The 24,719-nt window shown below is 33.2% G+C and overlaps 3 protein-coding genes across 3 annotated transcripts in view; all 3 read right to left on the minus strand.

Moving 5' to 3' along the window:
* Positions 1–24,719, minus strand: part of LOC133190372 (phosphoribosyl pyrophosphate synthase-associated protein 2-like) — a 195,952-nt gene that overhangs the window by 47,938 nt on the left and 123,295 nt on the right. The window lies entirely within an intron of this gene.
* Positions 10,088–16,483, minus strand: LOC133190865 (monocarboxylate transporter 9-like). Its single transcript, XM_061326549.1, has 4 exons — positions 16,263–16,483; positions 14,073–14,216; positions 11,113–12,030; positions 10,088–10,264 (listed from the first exon to the last, which is right to left on the minus strand). The coding sequence occupies exons 1-4, from the start codon at positions 16,438–16,440 to the stop codon at positions 10,107–10,109; spliced, it is 1,398 nt and encodes a 465-aa protein (XP_061182533.1). The 5' UTR covers positions 16,441–16,483; the 3' UTR covers positions 10,088–10,106.
* On the minus strand, positions 17,845–22,954 carry LOC133190367 (monocarboxylate transporter 13-like). The gene is made up of 4 exons (XM_061325953.1): positions 22,777–22,954; positions 21,723–21,866; positions 20,678–21,589; positions 17,845–18,233 (listed from the first exon to the last, which is right to left on the minus strand). Exons 1-4 carry the CDS (start codon positions 22,952–22,954, stop codon positions 18,085–18,087), a joined length of 1,383 nt encoding a protein of 460 aa, XP_061181937.1. The 3' UTR covers positions 17,845–18,084.

The following is a 24,719-nucleotide window of genomic DNA, read 5'->3' on the forward strand; positions in this document are numbered from 1 at the left end:
CAGAGTTAAAAAAAAAACAAAACGAAATGCTCTCCTAGAGCTAAATTTTCCTTACATTTATAGCCTATTTGTATATTAGGCTTATATAAGTACATGTATACATCTTTAACTTACATCAGATTTCATCCTTCATTTTTCTGCCGGATAAATCAATCTTATTGAACTCGTTTTCTTTTTTTTTCTTTTCGCCAAACTTTGTTGTTTTTTCTTAATTGAAAGAAGACAATGCTCCATGCACGGCAAATATATTAAATCTATATCTTAAAAATATATTCAATATGACCCTTCATTTCTCAGCCATTTCATTTCAATAGAAAAAAAGATATCAGAGATGAGATAGGACTGCAAAATACTCTGTATATAAGCCATACATCCCAATGACCTTTCAACTATAAAGTGTCTACTCTTAGTCATACAAGATACCAGTGAACCCATAATAATATATAGGACATTTTCCAGGTTTATGGGACAAAAAAATCCTAGGTATTTTGAATATTACACCCAAGAGCGAGACTGTATGTTTACACTTAACACTTTATATAACCCATGAAATTCTTTCCTTATAATTTAATTTTCTTTTGACGTAGGCAGGCTATGGCGCATTACAATTCAATTCACTTTATTGACAATTACAATGTCGACATACTTAAGAAATGAATTTAATTTTTGAAGATTCATGAGGACATGAACTACGACGCTTCACGCTGGCATATTTCATGAAGCGCGTTAGCGCTTCATGATAAATATGCCGGCGTGAAGTGTTGTAGTTCATGTACCTCATGAATTTTCAAAAATTAAATTCATTTCTTATATTTACATTATTTTTTTGAAGAGATGCCACAAATTACGCAATTCAATTTTCATTTTTAAAGCAAAACAGTTTGCACTATAGTTTTGACGTCAAGTAGGGTATTATGACGTAACAATTGAGATATTCATGCTCACTCATGGTAGTTCATGAGAAAATGAACAGTATTCTAATTTACAAAGAATCTTAAGGAAAAATATTTGGAAATGTAAATATACAGTCGTGAACATTAATAACATAAAAATTAACACGATTAATACATGCATATACAAAATGACAAATGTGAGGTAAACAAAATACTGTAGAGTATATTCACATATTTCTAAGTATTCATTGCTGACTTTCTTTTCTGGTGTCAAAGCACTTTTTCAAGAAGCAACATATCCTTCCAGCAGTTGTTATATTTGTAGGATTGACAATTTTTCTAATGGGATTATCACTAGTATATACGTTTACAAATATATCAGTATACTTGCATCTATATTGGTCATACTTTGAACAGTATAGAACAAAACGTTTTTCATCTTCAATAAACAATTTACATGAATAGCACAGTTGTTTTTCTCCAGGAATAAGGGGTTTACAGTATCTACCCGTTTCAATATACAATGGATGGGCACTGCAACAAGGATTTTAAAAAAAAGTATTATATAATGTTACATGGGAGATAATTGGGTTATATAAAATTTAGGATAATCTTTCCCAAAACTGTATATTTAGACAGATGGGTATCTGTGATATGATTGATTTCTTATCTGATAATCTGTTAGTGTGTCGGCGTCTTTTCACCGGAAATGACTGTGTAACCTGACCAAATCTAACATCTGGTCTGAAAAAACTGGAAAAGGGCTGAAAGGTAGGATTAGCTCGAAAGTATATATGTTGATAACGCTATAATAACAATGATGTCTTCAGCTGGCAGTTAAAACCTATCCAGTATTATGATTTTAGCATCGTGTTAAAAAGTCTGCGCTTTAGATATGAAATAGACCTATTCAGCTGTTCAATCATGCACTCTCACCAAACCCAGCCCCCTTCTAACTACCCTGTTCATTAGAGTTTAATGGTTGTTTGTTAAATGTCTCTTCGAGAATTTTTCACTCATATTGAGACGCCACCACTTGCCCGTGAAGGGCTGCAAATTTAGACCTGTACTCGGCACTTACGGCCTTTAAGCAGCGAGGGATCTTTTTCGTGCCAGCACCTCCTGCGACACGAGACCTCAGTTTATACGGTCTCTTCCGAAGGACCGGTCTCCATGTCCCACAGTGGATTCGAATCCGTGACGTAAGGATCAACTCCTTACGCCGCGACTCTGGAGCAAAAGGTCAAACCACTGCGCCAGACGGGCGATGAGTTTGAAAGGGGGGGGGGGGCTGTGGTAGTTGTTGCACACAATCAGATATGAGTTTCAAATACATTTTGCGAAATGAAACCATTAGAAATGATATAATCGCACTCTACTTAGGAAATATTTTTGGTCCGTGTTAAATCATTTACCATCTCTAGTACAAGTTCAGTTTATTCACCCAAACCAAAATACTGGTACATAAGAAACAGAAATAATAACATTTTTATACAAACTGGTCAGAGGCACATATGCAACACAAAAACATGACCAAAAAATGTATAGAAATAAGAAAAAGGGAAAAAAGTCAAGAAGGGCAGACAGCCTCATAAATTTTTAGGATAAACATAAATCCTAGAGGTTTAGTTTTCTCATGATTTTTTTCGTTTTGATTTGTCATTACTGGTAGTTCCATAAATTCTAAAACATTTATGAGAACAATAGTTACCCAAATAAACTTATTTTGTAAACTAAAGCTTTACATTCTAATATAAATTGCACAATGAAATTCATCGACAATTTAGAGCATTATTATAACAAAGTGTACAAAGTCCTTCATCGATTTACATACCATGTCCTCTGCCAGTTTCTACTGGTAGACGATGATTTGAAGTACGAAATTTCAAAAGTTGTATAAGTAATTGTATAGTGTTGCTCGCCTTACTTCTACTCGATACATTTATTCCCTTGTAATTAAAAAATTCCGTGCAGGCCAAAATTAATAAACATTAGATAAAAATAAAGATCATAAAGATCAATTCTAGATCTATCTTGAAATATTTCAACTAAGGCGTGTAATTGTTCATCCCAAGAAATCCCGTCCGATTTAGCTTTTAGCTGAACTCAATACAAGTGCTATTAATTAACGCTAATCACCGATATTCCCCTAAGAGTGATTCGAGACAATTTATGGCAGAATCTTGTAGAGGTGGATCTAAAAAAAAAAAAAAATACTTTTACAAATATTTTACTCGGATGTCATTGATAATTATAGCATTTATTTCCTTTATATGCTCAATATTATTTTGCTACCACGCGTTCTTCTACCTTTTTGCATGTGGAATTTATTTAATTAAATTTTATTTAGAATTAATTAAATTTATTTTGAAATTTAGCGATTTCTTTTTTATTATAGCCTTAAAATATTTTTAAATCTAAGGAGAATCTATAGTGTACATTTAACTTACCCCTTGAGAAGAAGGTAAACATGGCCTATTTACACTCTTCCTTCTACGCATTCAAAGGCAATATTTCTCAATATTTGAAATTTTAATTCTTTTCCCCCAGACACTCTCCTTCCCATCTATGCCCAAAAATCAGCCCATTCCACCCCGTATACATCCGAAGACATATTTATGAAAAAACCAGTGTTTTTATCTGGCACTACTAAGGGGTAAAATTAGTAACCTGTGATACGCTTATACTTTCTAAAAAAAAAAAAGGATTACAAACTCAGACATGTATTTTAATTTCCTCTTTATTTTAATTTGTTTATCGTTTACTCGTTTATTTTCTATAATTATATCTTTCATTTTAAACTCGTTATTATTATTATTGAGCACGTAGGAAATTGAAATCACGCCCCCCCCCCCCCCTCCAATGAAAGGCCTTATATTGTTCTTTTAAAGCTTTAATTTTAAATCTGATAAAATGTTGGATCCTTCCCTCAGCAGTGCTGCCATCATTTGTCTCGCATCACTCTCATGGGTAATATAAAGATTAGTGTTAATTGCGATTTGATTGAATTCAGTCTAAAGCAATTAACACCGGAGAAAATCCACAGAATTTCTTCCCATGGAAACTCATTATGACAACCTTGCATTGGCGGATGGGGGGGGGGGGGTCCGGGGGTTATAACCCCCTTTATTTTTTGCCGAATGGACAGAGAGAGAGAGAGAGGATAACACATGTTTTCTGGAATATTAGATATATTTACGTCCAATACGTTTTGAATATAAAGGTAGTTCAAAACAACTCGATCGTCATATTCCAACAACCAATCAAGGATCGTGTACTTCAACAGCGGCGGCTACATTTCATGCTCCTGGTATATAAATGATGTGCACAATCTTTGCTCATTCCACTTAAATTGCTAAAGACAGAGTCTCACAAATTTCCATTTACCATCAGCATCCCCCCTTTCAGCGTTTTAAATGATAAGTATAATGGTAGAAAATATTTTACTTATTTTAATAAGTTAACAGGGAATAAGAAATTTAAGTTTAAAGCCATGTTGCATGTTTCCTTAAAAAGAATAATTTGATCTTCTGATTGAAATTAAAACCTCTAAAAATTTGGGATTCTTTTGGAGGAGTATCCCCGTGTGTCACTTGACATTTGAGGGGGCTACATGTAACAAGTTGGAATGTATTTTTTTTTCTTTTAAATATTTTATTTTTTGCTAAGGAGGTAAAATCTATAATGAATTATACGGATTCATTTCTTTTAATTCATGAAACGGGGGTGTCCTTAACTTGTTAATGGGTTCTTTTATAAGAAAACTAGCATGTTTGTTACTTGGTCAATAACGATATGGAAATTGGCAGAGAAAACTCGGGATAAAGGACCTCTTACCTTATATAAAGCTCTTATGCAATACAGCCCGTATAGGGAAGAAAAGCTAGGCGACGGCTCTCACACAGCTGATAGTCCTTTTTTTAAGTTTCAGCATAGTTTTATTAGAACCATTAAAATTCGACAATATTTTAATTATAATGATTATTTGGAAGATTTCACCAAAACCCTCTAATTAACACGTACTAGTATGATTCGGAACAATATCATTGTCTAGTCCTTTGTACTGAGCAAGAGAGGGTGTTAAATCCGTATGAATATGTATGTTACCTTGTATATGATATTTCATACAAGTACATATGGATTAAAACCCACCCGTGAACAAGAATATACATCTAGTATTCTTCAGGACAACATTAATTTACCAGGCACGTATAGCATCGTTTTTGAAAAAGGGGGAGGGGCAGCCAAAAACAAAAATGACTTATCTGGAAAAAAAAAACTTTGAAAAGCAAAAAAGTCTGCATTTACCTGATTCGTAAACGAAATCAAACATTTTAAAGGTAAAAACTCATTAAAAGTAAAATTTGGAGAAAAAAATTTTTTTAAAGCATACTGAGGAAACTTTATTTTACTGAAATATAGAACAGTAAATAAAATATGTATATTAATAATATAAATCATGGATAACTCTATTATATCCTTGCTATGCGCAGGAAATTTTGACTTTGAAGTATACCAAAATTTATAAGCCCATATGCACAGTCCTAATTTTGACTGAATACATTACATTCAGTATATTATTATAATAAAAAATACAAAAAGGAAATATATCGTCAATCGATGACCTATACTTAAATGTTAGGCTTACCTATTATTGCAAATCCAGCTGAAAAAAAAAAATAATTGTCTTAAAATCTGCTCCGAGGAAATAACACTAAATTCATTATTATATAAAGATTATTGACAATAGATATTTTGTTTTATTTAATGTCGATTTTTCATTTGTCCTTTTATGCTCTAATTGCTTTGAATAAAATCGTTATTTCCAAATATTTCATAACCCTTCATTTAGAGAAATATTAATAGTTCAATTGTTTTCAATAAATTTAAATCTTGTTTTTAGAAAATCAATTTTATCAGTGGCTCTTAACTTTTTCTACACATACCACGCATTAACAATGTACAAAAAAGCGATACTTCCGTACTGTAGACAAATACCAATTAGGCCAAATATTCTTGCATTAACGTACAAATATCACATATAATTGTATGTTCCTGAGGTATGATTTACAGCATCACGATTATATAAAAAAAAGATGTCGCTTTTTTTTCTAGACATACGATAATCTTTTGAAAGACTGAGCTTTACATCTATTTTTTCATCAGCGAATAAAGCGATTCTTATCTTGAAAACGGTCGATGATATTGATTTTTGACATTTAATTAAATAAAAATCCAATTGATAATAGCCTCTTTTACCCCTCCTCATATATCCTCATGTAAATACCAACCTGCAAAAATATCTCAAAATTCCCGACAAAATTCGCATATTGATTGTTAAATGTAAACCGAACGGATCTTTTTTTGATGCAGAGCTGAAATCAATATGGACTAAAAATACAAGGATCTGTGACAACTTTATGAGAGCGTTACATGTATGTGCAGCTGTCACGCGGATTCTGCACTGAACTCGACGATTCCTTTGATCAATGAAATGTCATCTCCCAAATATTGCGTGATATAAGAATAAAGGATTTAATAATAATAATATAAAAAAAAATGATTGCCAGTTCTTTTAGTACTTTTTCTCTATATGTAAATAAATAAATAAATAAATAAAATGAAAATTAAATAAAATTAAAAAAAAATCAATAAAGATAATTAAAATAAATAAATAAATAAATGAAAATAAAGCGAAACTTCATGACCATTTTACGCTGTTAAATGAATTAAACATGAATAACATTATCCGTTAATAAGGACAAAACCAAAGTACTACTTAGTTTCAACTTCCTTTTTCAATTTTCCAGCATCAACTTGGGCCCTCTTGTTACTGTGTATTATTAATTTGAACACCCACCCCCACACCCATTTAGAATAGATACTGCTTTTCCTGTTTTTTTTTTTTTTTTTTTTTTGTTTTTGTTTTTTGTTTTGTATTTTCAGACGAAGATTAGTAGCAGACATCAATCTCAACATGACATGTCTAAACCTAATCAGTACTTTAACATGTAGGACTTTTGAGATGAAACTATGGTCTTCGGGAACAGCGAAGGGGATTGAGCCAGAAGTAACTTTTCTGGCTCGCAAAAATTTGGACTTTCAAGAGATTGAATGTGAATGTGACGTGTCTATTCTCTGTCCCAACTTGCGGGCCTCAAGATGTGGAAGTGAATTCATTCCAAGAGCAAATCATACACCATTTCCGCAGTAGCCAATAACTTTCTAACCATACACAATAATGTGGATTTATAGAATCTGGTACGGCTGTCCGTTTCTTTTCCAGCTGAGATGTGCGTAAATGAGCGGCACTAAGTAAATATCCTTATATGCAGTGATGTAACTCATGAAAGTTTAAAAGTAAACTTTGGATTCAGATATATATAAGTGCTTGACCTCTGCACCTCCCAGGGTCAAGGCTTTTACCGCTTGTGAGATGGTGTTTGTGAACTTTGACCTTTGAACTATGAACTTTGAACCTGAGTTTAAATATTTCATGATGCAATCTTTGCTTTGTGGATATACAGCCTTGCCCAATTTTTGCCTCAATAAAATTTATATAAATATATGCTTGTTATTTTTATATGCACTTATCTGAGATAACAAGTCTATATACATGTGTATAGGCTATACATGTGTATAAGTTATGCCTATACACCGGAGTGTCACGTGTGCATGATAGAAAAATCCTTATTTCTATGAAATGGTCATAAAATGATTACAAAACTAACTTTCAACATTGAGATTAATTTAAGACAAATTCCATGGAAAGAATTATTATCATGTTTGCCAAAGATTCAAGTAAAATCAGTGATAACTTACCGTGCGTGTGGTGCCTTCTGACTGTTTTGATCAGAAATTGTCCGTTGCTGCGATCTGAAAGTATCTGTCATAACGAAAAGGGTCCGTTATGCATATACACCGTGAATTACATTATCCGTTAATAAGGACAAAACCAATTAATGAAAGTATTACACTTCCGACTGGCCCCAGGGTCAGGGGTTTTGGAGTAAGGGCGGGCTCAACTGATTATATCCGGTATTATAGTGAAAATGCATTAATTCTTTGAAAATCTTCTATTTTATGTTCCTGGGTATTTAGCAGATAAACAAAGAGCATGTTTATGATTAGGTACCTTTTCCAAAATTGTGAAACATGGCTCTTGGGACAGGGGTTTTGGTGTAAGGACGGGGCTCTATTGATTATAAAGAGAAAATGGATAAATTTTTTAAATATCACTTTCCCTCCCCCTGTGTATCTAGCAAACAAACTAAGTGCATAGTTATGATGAGCAAGGGTGCCTCTCCCAAAATTGTGAAATTCGTGGCCCCTTTACCAGGGATTCTGGTGTTAGGATGGGGCTCCATTGATTTTATAGTGAAAATGCATTTATTCTTTGAAAATATTCTTCTCTGCTCCTGGGCGCTAGGAGTCAAACAAAGTACAAAGTTGTAATGAGCAAGGGTGTGTTTGCCAGGTTTGTGAAAATTTGGACCACTGGGTCAAGTGATTTAGTGCTGGGCAGGGCTTTGTTGATTTTTAAGAATATTTGTACTCTACTGAGAAAAGTTGTTTTCCTGTGCTGTTCACCTATGATAATTATAATCACTGTAAATAATGTAACTGATAGAAATAAAACAAAAATACCTTATCTTTTTACATTAAATGTTCTTCAAAAACCAAGAGAGGCCAATGTGACAGGGAATGAGAGGGATTTCCTATATGAGCTCAAACACTTGTTTAATCTGCATGGTGATAGTGACAAATGGGAAGCACACTGGCGGTTTTATTGATTTGCTTAATGACTATTTTGTTGATCCTATTTCTCTTGCTTTTGGGCAACATGCCTTTATCCACATGTATCAGTTTATTTTTATTTTATACTTCTATGGTTCCTTTACAGTGTTATACTCAGGTGACCGTTAAGGCCTTTGGGCCTCTTGTTTCACATAAAAGAAGTAATTGATAATTGTAAATGATAATAGGTTGATTAAGAACATTCATACTTTATCATGTACAATTAAACGTTCTTGGGAGGATAAAGTTAATAACATTATAAAGAAAAGCGGTTTGTTGATTCAAATTACACGTCGACGTATAGGCTTGCACATATTTAGAAATTATTATGTGAATTAGATGAAAAGGAGTATTATGAAAAGTTGTATAATAATAATAATAATAAACTAAATGGCAACAAATAAAGAACACATCGTTTAAAAATAACAGGTTATGCACTGGCAATTATCTTTTTGGTTTGCAATACAGAGATCAGAGAAGCATCTTGTCAATGAATATTTTCGTAAAGGTTCATTGTCAGAGATAGAAAAAAAGGTAGATACATCAAGCCGGTAACACTTTTACATTGTAGAACTTGCAAATATTGTATAGACACGATAGACAATGATGTGGACGAAAAACTAATTCATTATACATTGTACACTGAGCTATGATTTATATACACAAGCCAACATTTTAGAAGCAAAAACGGATAGTTTTAGTGAAAATGACGATGCTGTTGATATACAGGCTGTGGTAGCCAAAACATCATTTTCAAATTACGAAAGAAGGACACATGCAGATATTTTAAAATAAGTTCTGTAGTTGATTTATAACGTAAAAATATTTTAGAATTGTAGAAAAAAAAATATAATTTATACATTTGTGTTTTAGGGTCTTTGAGGCAGGATGCAGGTATTTTATATGGAACTGTAATTGTATTTGATACTTATATAAACAATTATACTTACCTACTTACTTATAACGAATAATCAATTTGGTATTACAAACTAGTAGTTTATTTTGTCGAAAAAGTGATTTGTTATTACTAATATGGGTTTTATGCTGTGTTTTTCAAGTTAATATTATCCTTTTTAACAGAGAGAGAGAGAGAGAGAGAGAGAGAGAGAGAGAGAGTGAGGGTGTGTGTGTCTGTGTGTCCGGAACCCCATTTCTCCGGAACGTTTAATTTTTCAAATATTATTAATATATTTATATTTCCCATCTATTTACTTAGAAAATCAAATATCAAATTAATGCCTGTTATTTTTTTTTTCAAGATGATATTTTGTAATTACAAATTAATAACTTGTAATATCAAATTGATAAATGATAATTTCAAATTGATAATTTAATTTGTAATAACAAATTAAGAAAAGGCACTGATGCAGTCCTTAGAACTTCACGTAAGAAACAAGTAAAGAATCTATTTGTATTTTATTTTCCCTTTTCGGTAACTGTTATGAAATATGTCTTGGACCGCCGGAAACAGTCTCGTATTGGAACAACCATTAACACGAGTCCACTGAGCATAGTAGCCGCCCCTGCTAGATAATAGGCCATGTCATAGGAGCCTGTCCTCTGTACCAGGTACCCTTTGTGAATCAGAAAGATGAACTACTTATTAGTTGTTCTATATTATGTGACAGAATTGATTAAACTGTTCTTCATATGATAAATATAACAAATGGTATTTTTATGAATATAATATAATGGTATTTACTTTAACAGAGAAAGTAAGTTACACAAATTGACCATTCAGTACAGTTCCGAGTTCTGTGCCAAGTGTCAGCAACAGACAGTGCTTAGTAAATGAGTCTTGCTCTTTCTCTGGAATCGCACATATTCTTTTTTCATACTCGTGATAACATACTTTAAAAATCTAATAGCTTTTATTTGCTGAATATTATTCCATTTTATTGCAATGACAATATTTAGCAGCAACGTATTTGAAGCTACATGTAAAGTGTATTTTTTGTTTAAGAGTCTATGCATTGAGTTCAAATTTGAGTTAATTCGAACCTTTAAGAATTAAGACCATATTTTTAATATATCTAACAGACTGAAATGAGGTACATGGAAATTTGAAAAAAAAATGATTTAGTTTTTCTTTTGTTACTCACTTATCAAGCACCATCCATGAAAATGAAATGCGTACATCGATTTAGAGAAATTTTGGAGTGGCGAACTTACACAGCTCAATTATCTAAAATTGCAACAGAATATTTTTATTTTCTGAATTTAGCCAAAAATCATACTCTCAGAATCTTCCAAATTTTCTATGGAAGCAAACACTGCACCTACAGGAGGTGGTTGTAGACTTTAACTTAGATTAATCTCTAAAACATGACTCAATGCGTTTCATGCTTGATGTATGGATTGAAAGTCCGGAAAATTAAACAAGCTGAAATAATTATTGAAAAGGTAATAGTAGCACATGTACCTCCAAAAGGTGGTCCAATGAACGTCCCTATTCCACAGGCTAACAACAGATATCCCATACCCTCCCCGATCAGTTCACTTCCGAGAAAGTCTGACACGAGAATAACCAATAATCCGAGAGATGTTCCGAAACTCAGTCCAAACAAAGAGTTGATGATGGCGAGTGCCCCCATCGTGTGGAATACCGGGACAGTAAAAGCGAGGAGACAGGAACCCGTCACAAAATTTGTTGCTAGGAACAAAATACATCTGTTAATTTTGCGGTGGTTGCCCAAGATTCCACCCAAAACGCAACCAACGGTCATTATGCCTTGCTCAACGGATAAGAGAGATGCTGCTTGGGTTACATCAAGACCAACTTTTGTATAATAATCTGGTCCCAGAAGTAAGTGTACAGAACCACCAAAATTCCACAAAAGGTTGTTTATCGTGTAAAGAATATATGGTAAGTTCGTCAGTAGTCTCATCGCTCTTGACTTTTCTTCTAGCGATTTCTTCCGTTGTTCTTTTGTATTTTTCTTGGTAACATCTATACCCGAAGAATTGTGCTTAGATGTTGCCCCATTTTGACAATTTATACTTCCATTAATTTCAGCGATTGTATAAATTGTCTTTGTGCTATCAGTGAGATCACTGCCATTGTTGATATTTTTAGTTTTTAATTTTTTCCATGATCGTTGAATTGGCGATTCTCTCATTAGACCAGAGAGTAGTATTGTTTGTAAATTCAGCGCTGCAAGAATATAAAACGAACCTCTCCATCCGAACACCTCAATTAGAAGTTCAATCAAGTGTGGAAACACTACGCCACCAAGCGAGGAACCGGAAGTGACGATTCCTGTAACCAGTCCTCTGTTTTTGTCAAACCAGAGACCGGACAGAGTGTGGGAAGGAACATACAGGAAACAGAAACCAATGCCTAAAATAAATAGACAAACAAACAAGCAAAAACAAATAAATGAGTAAATAGATAAACATAAAGATATTGAGGAACCGTTGGATTCCAATTGTTACGGTATTTATGCTAGAAAGTACTTAAAAATATACATGCACATAGAAAATTAAAAAAAAATGATTTTACATGACAGAAAAGATATTAACTTAATTTAAATTCCCGAAGAATTCAGTCAAATTACATCTTTGGAGTTAGAATGGCAGTAGACAAAGACAAAACATTTAAAAAAATATTATGATTAGAATTGTTTGCTACGGGCATATGGCGTGTTATAAAGCAAAATATCCATCATAATTGTCTTTCAGAATGAATTATTTGAGGCTAAATATTTATCACATGCGATGATCCAGGAATTTTATCCAGGGAGGTCCACCCTACTCAAGGAAAAAAATCACCCCTAAAAAAGCCCTTCAACACCGAAAATCATATTTCATGTGTGTGTGCGGGGAGGGGGTGGGGGTGTTCATATACTGTTAGTCAATTTTTATTCTTTTATTCAAGTAAACTTTCTTTTGGTTTTATATGTAAGGGAGACCATCTTCTCTCGAAAATTTTATTCTCTGGCATATTTTTTTTATGATTATTAAAGATTATATACAACAATACACAAAATTCGTGCAAATACTGTCTCGCTTATAAATATCAAATGACTACCTCGCAAAAAATAAGCTAATAATTGCTAAAAATGGGTGATCTACACTTATCTACATGACTCTCCTTACCAACTTTCGAGGAGTTCGTGTTTCCGGGGTGGGGTGGGGGGTTCCTAAAGTCATTTTTAATTATAACTCTGAAAATTCCCGGGGAGGGGAGATCCGGACCCCCTTTTTGTGCATGTTATCAGTTTCAAGGTTTTATGTTGATTGATTATTAATTGTACTGAGTCAGCTATGATTATTATCATTTCAGTATTTATTTTTACTTCACTAAAATAAATTAATTGTAAGTTAGATGATCACAATGTATTATACTTCAGTGAGGAAGGACCGTTCACGGTAGCTCAGTCGGTGGGCACTCGCTCCGTGATCGGGAGGTCGTGAGTTCGAATCTCGGCCGCGACTGACCTAAGTCGATAAAAAATGGGTATCAACTGTTCCTTCGTCATGCACTCGGCACTTTGAAGTGAAAGTTGCGGGTCCTTCGGATGAGACCTTAAAAACCGAGGCCCCGTGTCACGGCAGGCGTTGGCACGATAAAGATCTCTCACTGCTCAATGGCCCTGGGTGCCGAGTAAAGGTCAAAATTTGAAGCCCTGCACCGGTATATGGTGACGTCTCTATATGAGTGAAAAATTCTTGAATGGGACGTTAAGCAACATACAATCAATCAATCAATTAGTGAGGAAGGAAATGGAGTAAAAATAATTTAATTTACTAGAGAAAAAAAATATTTAATTTTGAGAAGCAGTGGCCAGTGTTTTATTTTTACTGGAGTAAAATATTTTTGTGGAGTAAAAATAAATAATAGTAAGTAGCATCGCCAACCATAGTCGGCAGTATTTTGATGATAAGCAGTTGAGAAGTTCAAAACCATTTACTACCCTCTTTCCAGTTATTATGTGTAAGTTCTAATTTAACTGTGTAAATATGATCTCCATATCCTAGCATTTTCACCTACTCTTCTACATGGCTATCACTTATTATCCCCTCGCAACAGAGTTGGATGGGGATGTGTGTGTGTGTTTATTTGTTTGTGTGTGTGTGTGTTTGTCCTTGTGCGAAACGGAAGTGACGTAATTTACATCGGGATCGATGTCGAATGCTGCCTTGATTTATAGATATGCTCTTTTGCAAGGGGATGCTCCGCTTTGTCCTTGTTTTCATTTACGTGCTTTGTTTAAGTCTCCTTAAAATAGATGTTATTTGGACAACTTTATTTATATACAGGAAACATGTATATACAAGTCAAATTTTTTTTTGGTTAATGTATACAGCAATATTAGATAAAAAAAAATATATGACGGGTATGTACTAAAGAGATAATAAAAAGAGATAATAAAAAAATACCAGTTATAACTCCAAAGAACGCGATCAGGTATGGTATATTTGGAGTAAATGGTAAAACAGATAGACCAACACTGCTCATTATGGCACCCAGCAAACAAACCTTTCTATAGGACATCTTTCGCATTAGAAAACTGGCAAAAGGACCTGAAATAGGTAATATTTATATGTATGAATAGGTAATATAAATATGAATACTATTAACAAATTATTTAGTGTAGTGATAAAGGCTTTGTTAAAAAAGCAAAATGACGTAAATAAACTGAGATGATTACATTTTGCGTCGAAATCAACACATAATGTAACAAGCATTCTGAGAGTATTGCACTAGCAATACTAGTCCCCTACCGGCAAGTGTAATCTGGTTCCCGTTAAAAATTGAAAATGCCATAATTCCTTCAAAAATCAATGAAGCGGAACGAAATGCAAACTTGATCTGTATGTCATCAAGATAAACTCACATACCAAAAATCAGCTCAATATCTGCAAGCGTTTAGGGAAAAAGTGCGGAAAACCAAGTGGGACAGACTGACAGACAGACAGACGGACTGACAGACTCAGAGGAAACCTATAGTCCCCTCCGGTTTCACCGGTAGGGGACTAATAACGCAAACTATAATAACATACGTTATAACATTTGTGTTATTACATTTTGTGTGAAGGTCAGAATGTAATAACGCAAAATGTAGTAACACTTTTGGATTTTTTAAATTATGCGTTATCACATGTTGCGTCGAGGTTAACGCAAGATATGATAACACTCTATGAATTTAATATTAAAATCTAGATAACATTGAATACTATTTTAATTCACATTTCTTAAAGTATTAAAAATCTTACATCACTATATGATATAAAAAATAGAAATACATGTATATTCAAATTTCGTATTCCTAACACATTCTGTGTCGAAATTTGCACAAATTTTGATTACGCCAATTGAAAGAATTTCTTGTGTTACTAGAGATAAAAAACTTATCCCTCCAAATTCAGGGAGAGGCATCCCGAGGCGCAACAATTTAAAAATTGTCAATAAAAATAACAGACACGCATTAATATATATAAGTTGTAGATAAGAAATTGAATCCTATTCGATTTATATAAAAATATTCTGTGGTATAAGAACAATGATTTAAAACAAGAAAACGTCAAAAAGTTCAAAAATATGTTTATCATTTTGTTATGGCAACTAACAAGGATTATGGCATTTGGTTTTAATCAATTTTGCCTCGGGATCAATGTTAAACGTATACCGACAGAAAATTTAGAAATATTTTGGATAAGTTAGTCAAATTTGTATAAAACATTAATTGATTGCAATATACTGTATTCCCACTTTCAATGATAAATGCAATTATTTGTGGACATAATAAGCGACAATAACTTTAACATTCTGCTTTCGACAATAATAATAATATCACAAGATATAATAATCCCTAAAAGTATGTTTTTACATTTTGCGTTGACCTTGCCGCATAATGTAATGATCTAAAAATGTGCTATTACATTTTGCCTTATATCATTCTGCGTTGACCTCGACGCAAATTGTAATAACACAAAATGTAATAATCTAAAAATTCTATTAATACTTTCCGCGTTATTACTTTCCGTGTTGATCTCGACGCAAAATGTAATAATATCTGTTTATTACATTTTGCGTCTTTATTACATTTGGAGTTGTAACAAGGCTTATGTTATACAAAATATAAATATATGCAATGCCACATATAACGAAGTTTAGTTACATTCACATTAATTTTTTTAATCTACACTCCATTATTATACAATTATTAACGTTTTGGGTGGTTAATATGGTAAGATATTTTTCTTGTCAATGTCAGTCTATATCAACCACATAAAAAATAGGCTGCATGTTGACGAATGTTTCATCAACGAATTGAAAGCAACTTCTTTTGAAAATATCCATTACGCATTATACAGAATATTACTTCTGACCTGTAAGACTTTTCGATTGTTATAAATAATCTATGTTTATATATATATATATATATATATATATATATATATATATATATATATATATATATATATATATATATATATATATATATATATATATAAAATAATAATAATTATAACTATAAATAGACTATAAAATGATACGTAATACGTTATACTATAAATAATATGAATATAAAATATTGTATTTTACAGATTGCAAAACATACAGACCTGAACTCAACTGAAATCCAATATTTATTGAACCGATAGAAGAAATTATTGATAAGCCCGAATCAAACTCATTTTGTAATTCTATAACATAGATACCAAAAGAAAGACAAATTCCAAACGTAATGAATTGAATGAGAAACGCTGCAACAGCTATAACTATTCCCCATGGATTCTCCATGTATACAACTTGTACCTAAAACTGAGAAAATAATGAGTTTAAATAGTCTCAATCCCTATTCAAAACTAAAGTGATTAATCATATGATTGTCGTTGACCAAAAGTCTTTTTTAATATGTCCTAAATTACATAACCCAGACAAAAGTGATGAAATACAAGTTTCCTGTTGAATTTACATAATTATTGAACCTTTCTAGGGTCATTCTAGTAGCAATCTTATAAAACTAAACGTCCCCAGAATGTAAATTTCAATTCATGTTCATGATACTGCATATAAGTACTTCAGAAATCGAGAAGCATGAGAAGATATAATCTGTTTCTTTTGCAGTAACTTGTGTGACAATGTCAAGCAGTTCTATCATTAATTAAATTGCCTCCTTTCCATCCCTACTAACCCACTTCCCGAAAAAAATAAAAAACAAATCAAAACAAAACCAGACAAACAGATAAAAATACAAACAATTGCAAACAAAGAACAATATAAACAATAGGAAATATCAAATAAATAAAAAAAAATGTAAAACAACATTAAGGAAAAAAAAAATAAAAAAAAAATAGCAACAGCCAAGAACTTCGTAGCTCCGTCACACTCCGTACATCATAGACTTGGGATACATTCAGACATGAGATGAATTTAAAAAAAAAAAAAGAATAAAAATCTCTAAAAGATTAAAATTCAACTGCACAATTTCAAATTACAGTATTTAAAAAAACAAACAAAAAAACTTTCACTTCAAATTGCCGATCGCTTGACAGGAAGAGTTGCTACAAAGGTCAGTCGCGGCCGTGATTCGAACACATGACCTTCCGATCACGGAGCGAGCGCTCTACCGACTGAGCTATCCCGCCGAAATTCACAGTTTTCGAAGAGGCACCATTCCTTATCATAACTATATACTTAATTCATCGGCTTAATACTCAGGCGCAGAGGAGAAGATTTTCAAAGAATTAATGCATTTTTCAATATAGAATCATTAGAGCCCTGCCCTAACACAAGAACCCCCTGACCCAGGGGTCATGAAATTCACAATTTTGGAAGAGACACCCTTCCTCATCATAACTATGTATTTAGTTTGTTTCCTTAATACCCAGGAGCAGAGGAGAAGATTTTCAAAGAATTAATGCATTTTCACGATATAATAATTGGAGCCCCGCCCTAACACCAGAACCCCTGACACAGGGTCAATGAAATTCACAATTTTTGAAGAATCACCCTTTCTTATCATAACTATGCATTTAGTTTCTTTCCTTAATATCCAGGGGCAGGGGAGAAGATTTTTTAAAAGTAACAATGCATTTTCACTAAATATTCAACAGAGCCCCGCCCTAGCACCAGAACTGCTTGATGTCAAGGAGAAAAGAAGAAGATTTTTAAAGATTGAAATAATTTTAATGATCTGCAAGATTAAAAAAATTAAAACAACTTTATAAATTATGCATATGTATATTTAAAAACTTTGTGTGTTGATAAAGCTTGAGCAACAGATGTTGTGCACCTTACTAAAGGATGTTAATTCATGCATGGTCAGTTGCGATCTCCTTCTCTCTCTACTTTTTCATAATCGATTGATAAAGTAATTTAGTGGTTGTGTCTTTGCAACAAATGAAAACATTTATTTCTATTTTGCACATTTTGAAAATTTCTTTAGGTAACAGGTGATATGGCGTATTTCTTGGAGTTCTGAAAACAATCTCTGATTGGAATGATTAACAATATTACTCCGCTGAACAAGGTAGCAGTTCCACCGAGGTAGAAGGCGGCATCATAGGATCCTGTCTTTTCTATCAAGTATCCTAAAGAAATTTAACAAATCCATTTAGAATTATAATAAATAATTCATTGAAAGTAAAAATTTGTGTACAAAAACAGGTGAAACGTTATTACTTTAATTTCTTGGACCTACTTACACAGAACATCTTACATTTTGAAAAGAAAAATTTTGGTTGATCCATATTTATAAGTAGATTTGCATTGAAATACGTCAAACTGCAAATCCAAAACAAAGTTTATTTACGCTTTATTTCATTAAAATTTCAGTGGCTATAAGCCAGTAGTACCTCGTCTTCGCTAGCCAAGGGGTTCTGTTTCGTTACTCTTCTCACAACTGGCCTATCTTGCAACAAAAGTCGGGATTTCCTACGTCACATGATCTCGAATCTTACTTCATACGCACAGCTTGCGTCATTGACAGAAATAAAGAGCATTTTTCAAAGTTAAAGTATTTAAAGAAATATTAATAATCAGGTATTAAGAAATTAATTTATTTGTCATTTAGGGTGCAAATCTATATCTGCAATAGATATCAACTTAAAGTTGGATGGTACCATAGCTATTTATAAAATGGCATGTTGTATCATGGCCGTAGGAACCGGGGGTGGGGGTGGCACGGGGCGTGCCCCCCAATAATTTTGCCGATATATAGATTACTGTAGAAAACATAGATTGTATATGCTTGTGCCCCCTCGATAAAAACATCTAATTAACTTTTTTTTTGCTTGTCAAGAATTTTTTGGTACCTTGAAAGTGCCCCCTCAACTGAAAATGTATGGCTGTGCCCCCCCAACTGAAATTGCTTTCTACGGGCCTGTGTATTATATATTTTTGTTCACCTGTGTTTTTCATTCCAAAGACTAAAGTCAAGATATATCCCGAACAGAGATATCGTCATTTACAATAGCATTCACTGACTGACTGAACGATGTTGATAAACTCCAATCACAACTCAAGGAAAAAAAATCCCTTCTTTCGATAGTGCGATAGGCCAAAGGTTTATAAGAAGAGTAGCGAATCAGGAACCCTTGGCTAGCGAAGATGCAAGTGCTTAATTAAGTCTTCCAGAGTCGATAGTCTTTTGGATAAGATCTAAAAATAGTAGCCCAGTGTGTTGGTAAAATACTGACAGTATTAATTAACAATTCAATACTCTTCATATCCGGATCTTGTATACTAAGTAGCTGATGACGTTTCTGTATGAACAAAACATTCTCCTTGTGACTAACTCCATAAAACAAATCAATGTTTTGACCATTTTGTTTTCTCCATTAAAATTAAAAATACACATCCGGAAAATTGGAGTATTCAACTAGTGCTTCATATTCTGAGATTTGAAGTCATATATAGTCTAAAATTTTGCTCCTTTCTGACAATGTGATATAAAATATGAATATCATTGACTATATCTGGCGACACCAGGCTCCGGGGCCGTAAAACTTAGACGAGCTCACTTTTAATCTCAGTCTCACTTTTATAAAAAGGAATATATATAGTGGAAAGTGAGACTGAGATCAAAAAGTGAGCTCATCTAAGTTTTATGGCCCCGGAGCCTGGAACCAAGGTTTGCTAAATCATTTTTTACAAATACAGTAAACAATTTTTTCCCTTTACTTATGAATATTGACAGTTGCTAAGTATTGAAATTTTTCAACACAAGCTAATTCAGGGAATTTATGTCCCCTCAATCAAAAAAAAAAAAGAGAAGAGGGCGGAAGACCTGAAATGCAGATGGAGATAGAAAAAGCGTCCACTGGACCTTTCAGCTTTTGGCTTTAAAGTCAATAAGGGTCTTTTTAAGTTAAAGAAATTCATGACCTCAAGTTTCAATGCAAAAGCGTATAAAGAACTAAAGTTCTCATCTGAAAACTATGCAATATATGAATTCCCTTTTTACCTCAAAATCAAATTAGTTTTTTTTTCTTGGGGGTGAGGGTGGGGGGTGGGTGGGTGGGTCATATTGACTAAAAATATGAAATTTCATTGCAAAACCTCAAAGAGAGCTGAGTTATCACAAAAATACCATTTTATGAAAGTTAGGAATTTTTGTCCTTAATTTTTTGACCTCAAAATCAATAGAGGTCTTCTTTAAGTCATTGGGAGTTTTGATGTAAGATTTCATTGCAAAAGCTTAAAGAAATCATCGGGAAACCATTTTCTGCAATGTAATTAATTTCTGACCTTGATCTTTGACCTTATGACTTAAAATCAATAGGGGTCTTCTTTGGGCCACAGGGATTTTTTTTTTTTTTATATAAATTTCATTACAAAAGGTCAAAGGTTTTTTGAGATATCATCCGAAAACGAAAGTGCGTGTTACACACAGACAGAATGATTGAATTTCTGACCTTCACCTTAAATCAAAGTGGGGAACAAAAATGCAGCTAAATATCCGTATCACTTCTTTGTACTTTGATTTATTACTTCATAGATTAAGTATGGATGAATAATTATAAAAAGCTCTAACCTCCTAATGGTGGCCCAATGAAATTTCCTATTCCAGATGCTAACATCATATATCCCATTCCGTCCCCAATAAGTTGACTTCCGACAAAATCCGATACAAGAATGACGATCAATCCAATACCTATCCCCGTACCCAATCCAAACACAGAGTTGATTATAGCAAGACCTGACATCGTATGTAGAACTGGAAATGTGTAGGTAAGTACGCAGAAACCCGATAAAAAGTTTGTGAATAAAAATAAACCCTTTCTGTTGAAGCTGCGGAGATTACCCAGAATCCCACCGACAACACAACCGACCACCATTGTACCTTGCTGTATGGATAAGAGCGAAGCTGCTTGTCTTAAGTCAACACCAACTTTAGTGTAGTAGTCTGGCCCAAGAAGCAATTGTACAGAGCTTCCTATATTCCATATAAAATTATTTATCGTTAATAGAACAAATGGTAAATTAGTTAATAGTTTCATCGTTCTTGACTTTTTTACTGTATGTTTAATTTGTTCGACGATTCTTGTTTGGTCCGCAGCTGTTTGCCTTGTAGCAAAATTTTCAAATATTGTTCCATTGTTTTTTAATTTCTTACCATCATCATCATGGATTGTATAGATTGTCTGTGTACTGTTGGTGAGGTTATTGTTGATATACTTAGTTCTTGATTTTACCCACGCCTTTTGCATGGGTGATTCTCTCATTAGACAAGAGAAAACGACCGTTTGTAAATTCAACGATGCAAGTATAAAAAAGGAACCTCTCCATCCAAACTTCCCAATCAAAAATTCAATCAGATATGGAAACACAATGCCACCAAGTGAGGAACCGGAACTGACGATACCTGTAACTAGACCTCGATTGTTTTCAAACCAGAGTCCAGAAAGAGTATAAGACGGAATGTAGAGAAAAGAATAGCCAGTACCTAGACGTAAAGACATAGAATTTACATATCCAATAAAAATCCAATAAACAAGTATATAAATAAATTTATTTTAATAAATACTTTAGTATCTTAAGAAATTTGAAATACTTGAGAAATTAGAACCTGTAATTACCCGTTAATGCTCCGAAGAACACAATTAAATAGGGAATATTTGGAGTAAATGGTAAAACAGATAGACCAACACTGCTCATTATGGCTCCCAGTAAACAAACCTTTCTGTAAGATATCTTCCGCATTAGGAAACTGACAAATGGTCCTGGAATATAATAATGTAATGGAAAATTATAGAGATTGGCAAGCCAAGATTATATTAAAATGACAACTCAAAGAACAGAATTTTTTGTTCCATTGTGTTTTGAATTTATTCTACCAATATTTAAGACAGACCAAACCTCCGAAATGATATACATCACAGGCTTAGAATGGTCTCGGTCTTTAAATTAATTTATTAAACGCACCATACAGAATTAGGGGCAAAATTACATTCAAAACTCTCCAAACTCAAACTCTAAAAAATAATGACTCACCACTAATTCTTTTATTAATACTAGTACATGAAGTAGACAACAACATAAAGGATAATATATCACATTTAAAAATATTTTGATATTCGAAAAAGAAATTATGCACATCATTGCTAAATGAGAATTTATGATACTAGTATTGTTCAGAAAATTTAGTGATCAATTAAAATTATTTCAAAAAGCATAAATACAATCAATTTAAAAAATCTTTTGTCTTTTAACTCTACGAAGACATATCCTTCACTGTAAATAACCTCATGAAATCGTTATTTGTACTTATTGTAACATGTATATTCTGAAAGAAACATGCGATACCTAGTGAATTTTATTTATACTGTGAAATGAAATCCAAAATGGACTTCGGAGGAGGTAGGCAACTGGAGACGAACAAGAACTAATTTAAATTCTTGCCATTTTGATTTTTGGACAAATTCTCTGTATGACTTGCTATGTGTTTGTATGTAAGATGACACAGTGTGTAGGATTTGATTTAGAGAGATTGTGATATCCTTATGGTCGTAGAGGTTTTGAAAAGAAATAACCACGATAAAAAACATACCTGTGCAAAGTTACGATATAAAGCATACCTGTACAAAGTTACGATATAAAGCATTCCTGTACAAAGTTACGATGTAAATATACCTGTACAAAGTAGAAAGCCAAAGTGGATGGATCCAATAGATGAAATTATGGATAGCCGTGTTTCAAACTCGTTTTGTAGTTCTATGACATAGATACCGAAGGAGAAGCAGATTCCAAATATTATAAACTGAATGAGAAACGCTGCAACAGCTATAACTATTCCCCATGTATTCTTCATTTCTTTTCAATTTTTCCTACTACAGAAAAGAAATAAAAAGATTTTAAAATAAGTTGAACTTAGAATTGAGGTAAATAATCAAACGATTCTTGGTTACTTACCAGAAGCCGTATTCTAAGTTTATTATGAACCAAAAACACACATGATAAAATTCAAGTTTGAATTTTTAATTGTATTCTTATAAAACATATCTATCTGGCGAAAGGCTGTCATATTTCCTATCATTAAAGATCCTTCTTCAGATGCCAGACTGTCTATGAACTACTGAGCAATTAAATTACTATCGTGTGTTAATAAACTGTATATCGTTTTCATAAACGAACGATTAGTAAGCTTTCCTGAAAATCATAAAGTTTTTGCGGACGAGCAGAATTGTTTTCGGATACATAGATCATGTGAAGATCATAATCTCACTCTCAGCAGTGTAATCAGGAATAGTCAACACATCTGTTTCATATTTGGATATTTTATTAGAAAAAGACGTTAATGATAACCTAACAACCAAGATTTATGATAAACGTTATGAGTTCAATCGTCAACTTCCCTTACTTATGTAGCAATGTACCCTTATCACCTGCAAATGGGGTTTATATCTGTCAGTTGATTCGATAATTTCTAAAATGAGGCAAGCTATTGACAAACAGTTAATGAAAGAAGAGTATCAACAGTCCCTTTTAAAGTCACTATTTCGTAAGTTCTATGGTCAATACAATGACCTTGTCAGCAAATACAACCTATCATTAATTCTAATTCTGACTGACCTTTTTTTAGTACTAATTGTTAGGCCCTTATTTACACACTAAATTGTCTTCGAATTTTTTTTTTCGTTTTTTCCCCATCATGACAAGGAACACACGGAGGGTGTGACCGGTCGGCAGGGGATGCGCACTCCTCCATGGCACCTGATCCCACCTCTGATGTTTTAGAGGTCCGTGTTTGCTTGGCTCCTGATTTGTATTGTTTGAATATACATTTGAGCTTAAATACAGTTCGCTATCTTCATATTTCATTGTAGCGTTTATCGATTTAGGGTAGTGTTTTGATTTTGTAGACAGAAACATGATGTTATACAAACTCTTGTTACACCTCGTGGATGTAGTAATATATAATTCAATCAGGAGTATAAACCAGCCCTCGGAAGTCTGGGTCCGTTTGAATGGGCAACGTACACCATGATTCTACTGCAAAACAGGTGTAAGGCAGGGAGATAATCTATCACCTACACTTTTTTTCATATTTATAAACGACCTCCTGAAGGAAATCAATGATCCCAACCTTGGAATAGATTTGCCCGGTAGGAAATTGTCTACTTTATGAGTATGATATTGCCCTAATTGCCAAATGTCCAGAAGATATCCAGTGTATGTTAAAAAACTTCATCAGTGGTGCAGGAGATGGAAGGTATTGATCAACACTGATAAATCAAAGTACATTCATTTCAGGAAAGTGAGATCGAAACAGACAACATTTGAATTTGCCAATGGTAAAAACAGATTGGAGGTAGTAGTCCAATACAAATATCTAGGTGTAACGTTCACTTACAGCGGAAACTTCACTGAAATGCTGAAATTCTCTCAAAATCTGGAGGAAGAGCGCTTGGAAAGAAAATCTCCAAAATAACAAAAAAAGTTTGAAATTAAATCTTATGAAAAGTTGTACTACTTCTGTGTAGTTCCCATTCTGGATTATGGATCGGGAGTATGGGGATACAGAAAATACCAGGCCATAGAAATATCTAAAACCGTGCAATTCGATATTTCCTGGG

Source organism: Saccostrea echinata, unplaced genomic scaffold (genome assembly GCF_033153115.1).
Source record: "Saccostrea echinata isolate AGI-Se365-2 ecotype Australia unplaced genomic scaffold, CSIRO_AGI_Sech_v1 ptg000022l, whole genome shotgun sequence".
Taxonomy (NCBI): Eukaryota; Metazoa; Mollusca; class Bivalvia; order Ostreida; family Ostreidae; genus Saccostrea; species Saccostrea echinata.

Excerpts from the sequence above, each read along its gene's own strand:
- LOC133190865 (XM_061326549.1), bottom strand. The coding sequence starts at position 16,440 with ATGGAGAATCCATGGGGAATAGTTATAGCTGTTGCAGCGTTTCTCATT. Across the intron at positions 14,217-16,262 it reads TGGATTTCAGTTGAGTTCAG|GTCCTTTTGCCAGTTTTCTA; the intron begins GTCTGTATGTTT and ends TACCTATTTCAG. Across the intron at positions 10,265-11,112 it reads CATTGGACCACCTTTTGGAG|GGTACCTGGTACAGAGGACA; the intron begins GTACATGTGCTA and ends TGATTCACAAAG.
- LOC133190367 (XM_061325953.1), bottom strand. The coding sequence starts at position 22,954 with ATGAAGAATACATGGGGAATAGTTATAGCTGTTGCAGCGTTTCTCATT. Across the intron at positions 21,590-21,722 it reads GTTCTTCGGAGCATTAACGG|GTACTGGCTATTCTTTTCTC; the intron begins GTAATTACAGGT and ends CTTTACGTCTAG. Across the intron at positions 18,234-20,677 it reads CATTGGGCCACCATTAGGAG|GATACTTGATAGAAAAGACA; the intron begins GTTAGAGCTTTT and ends AAATTTCTTTAG.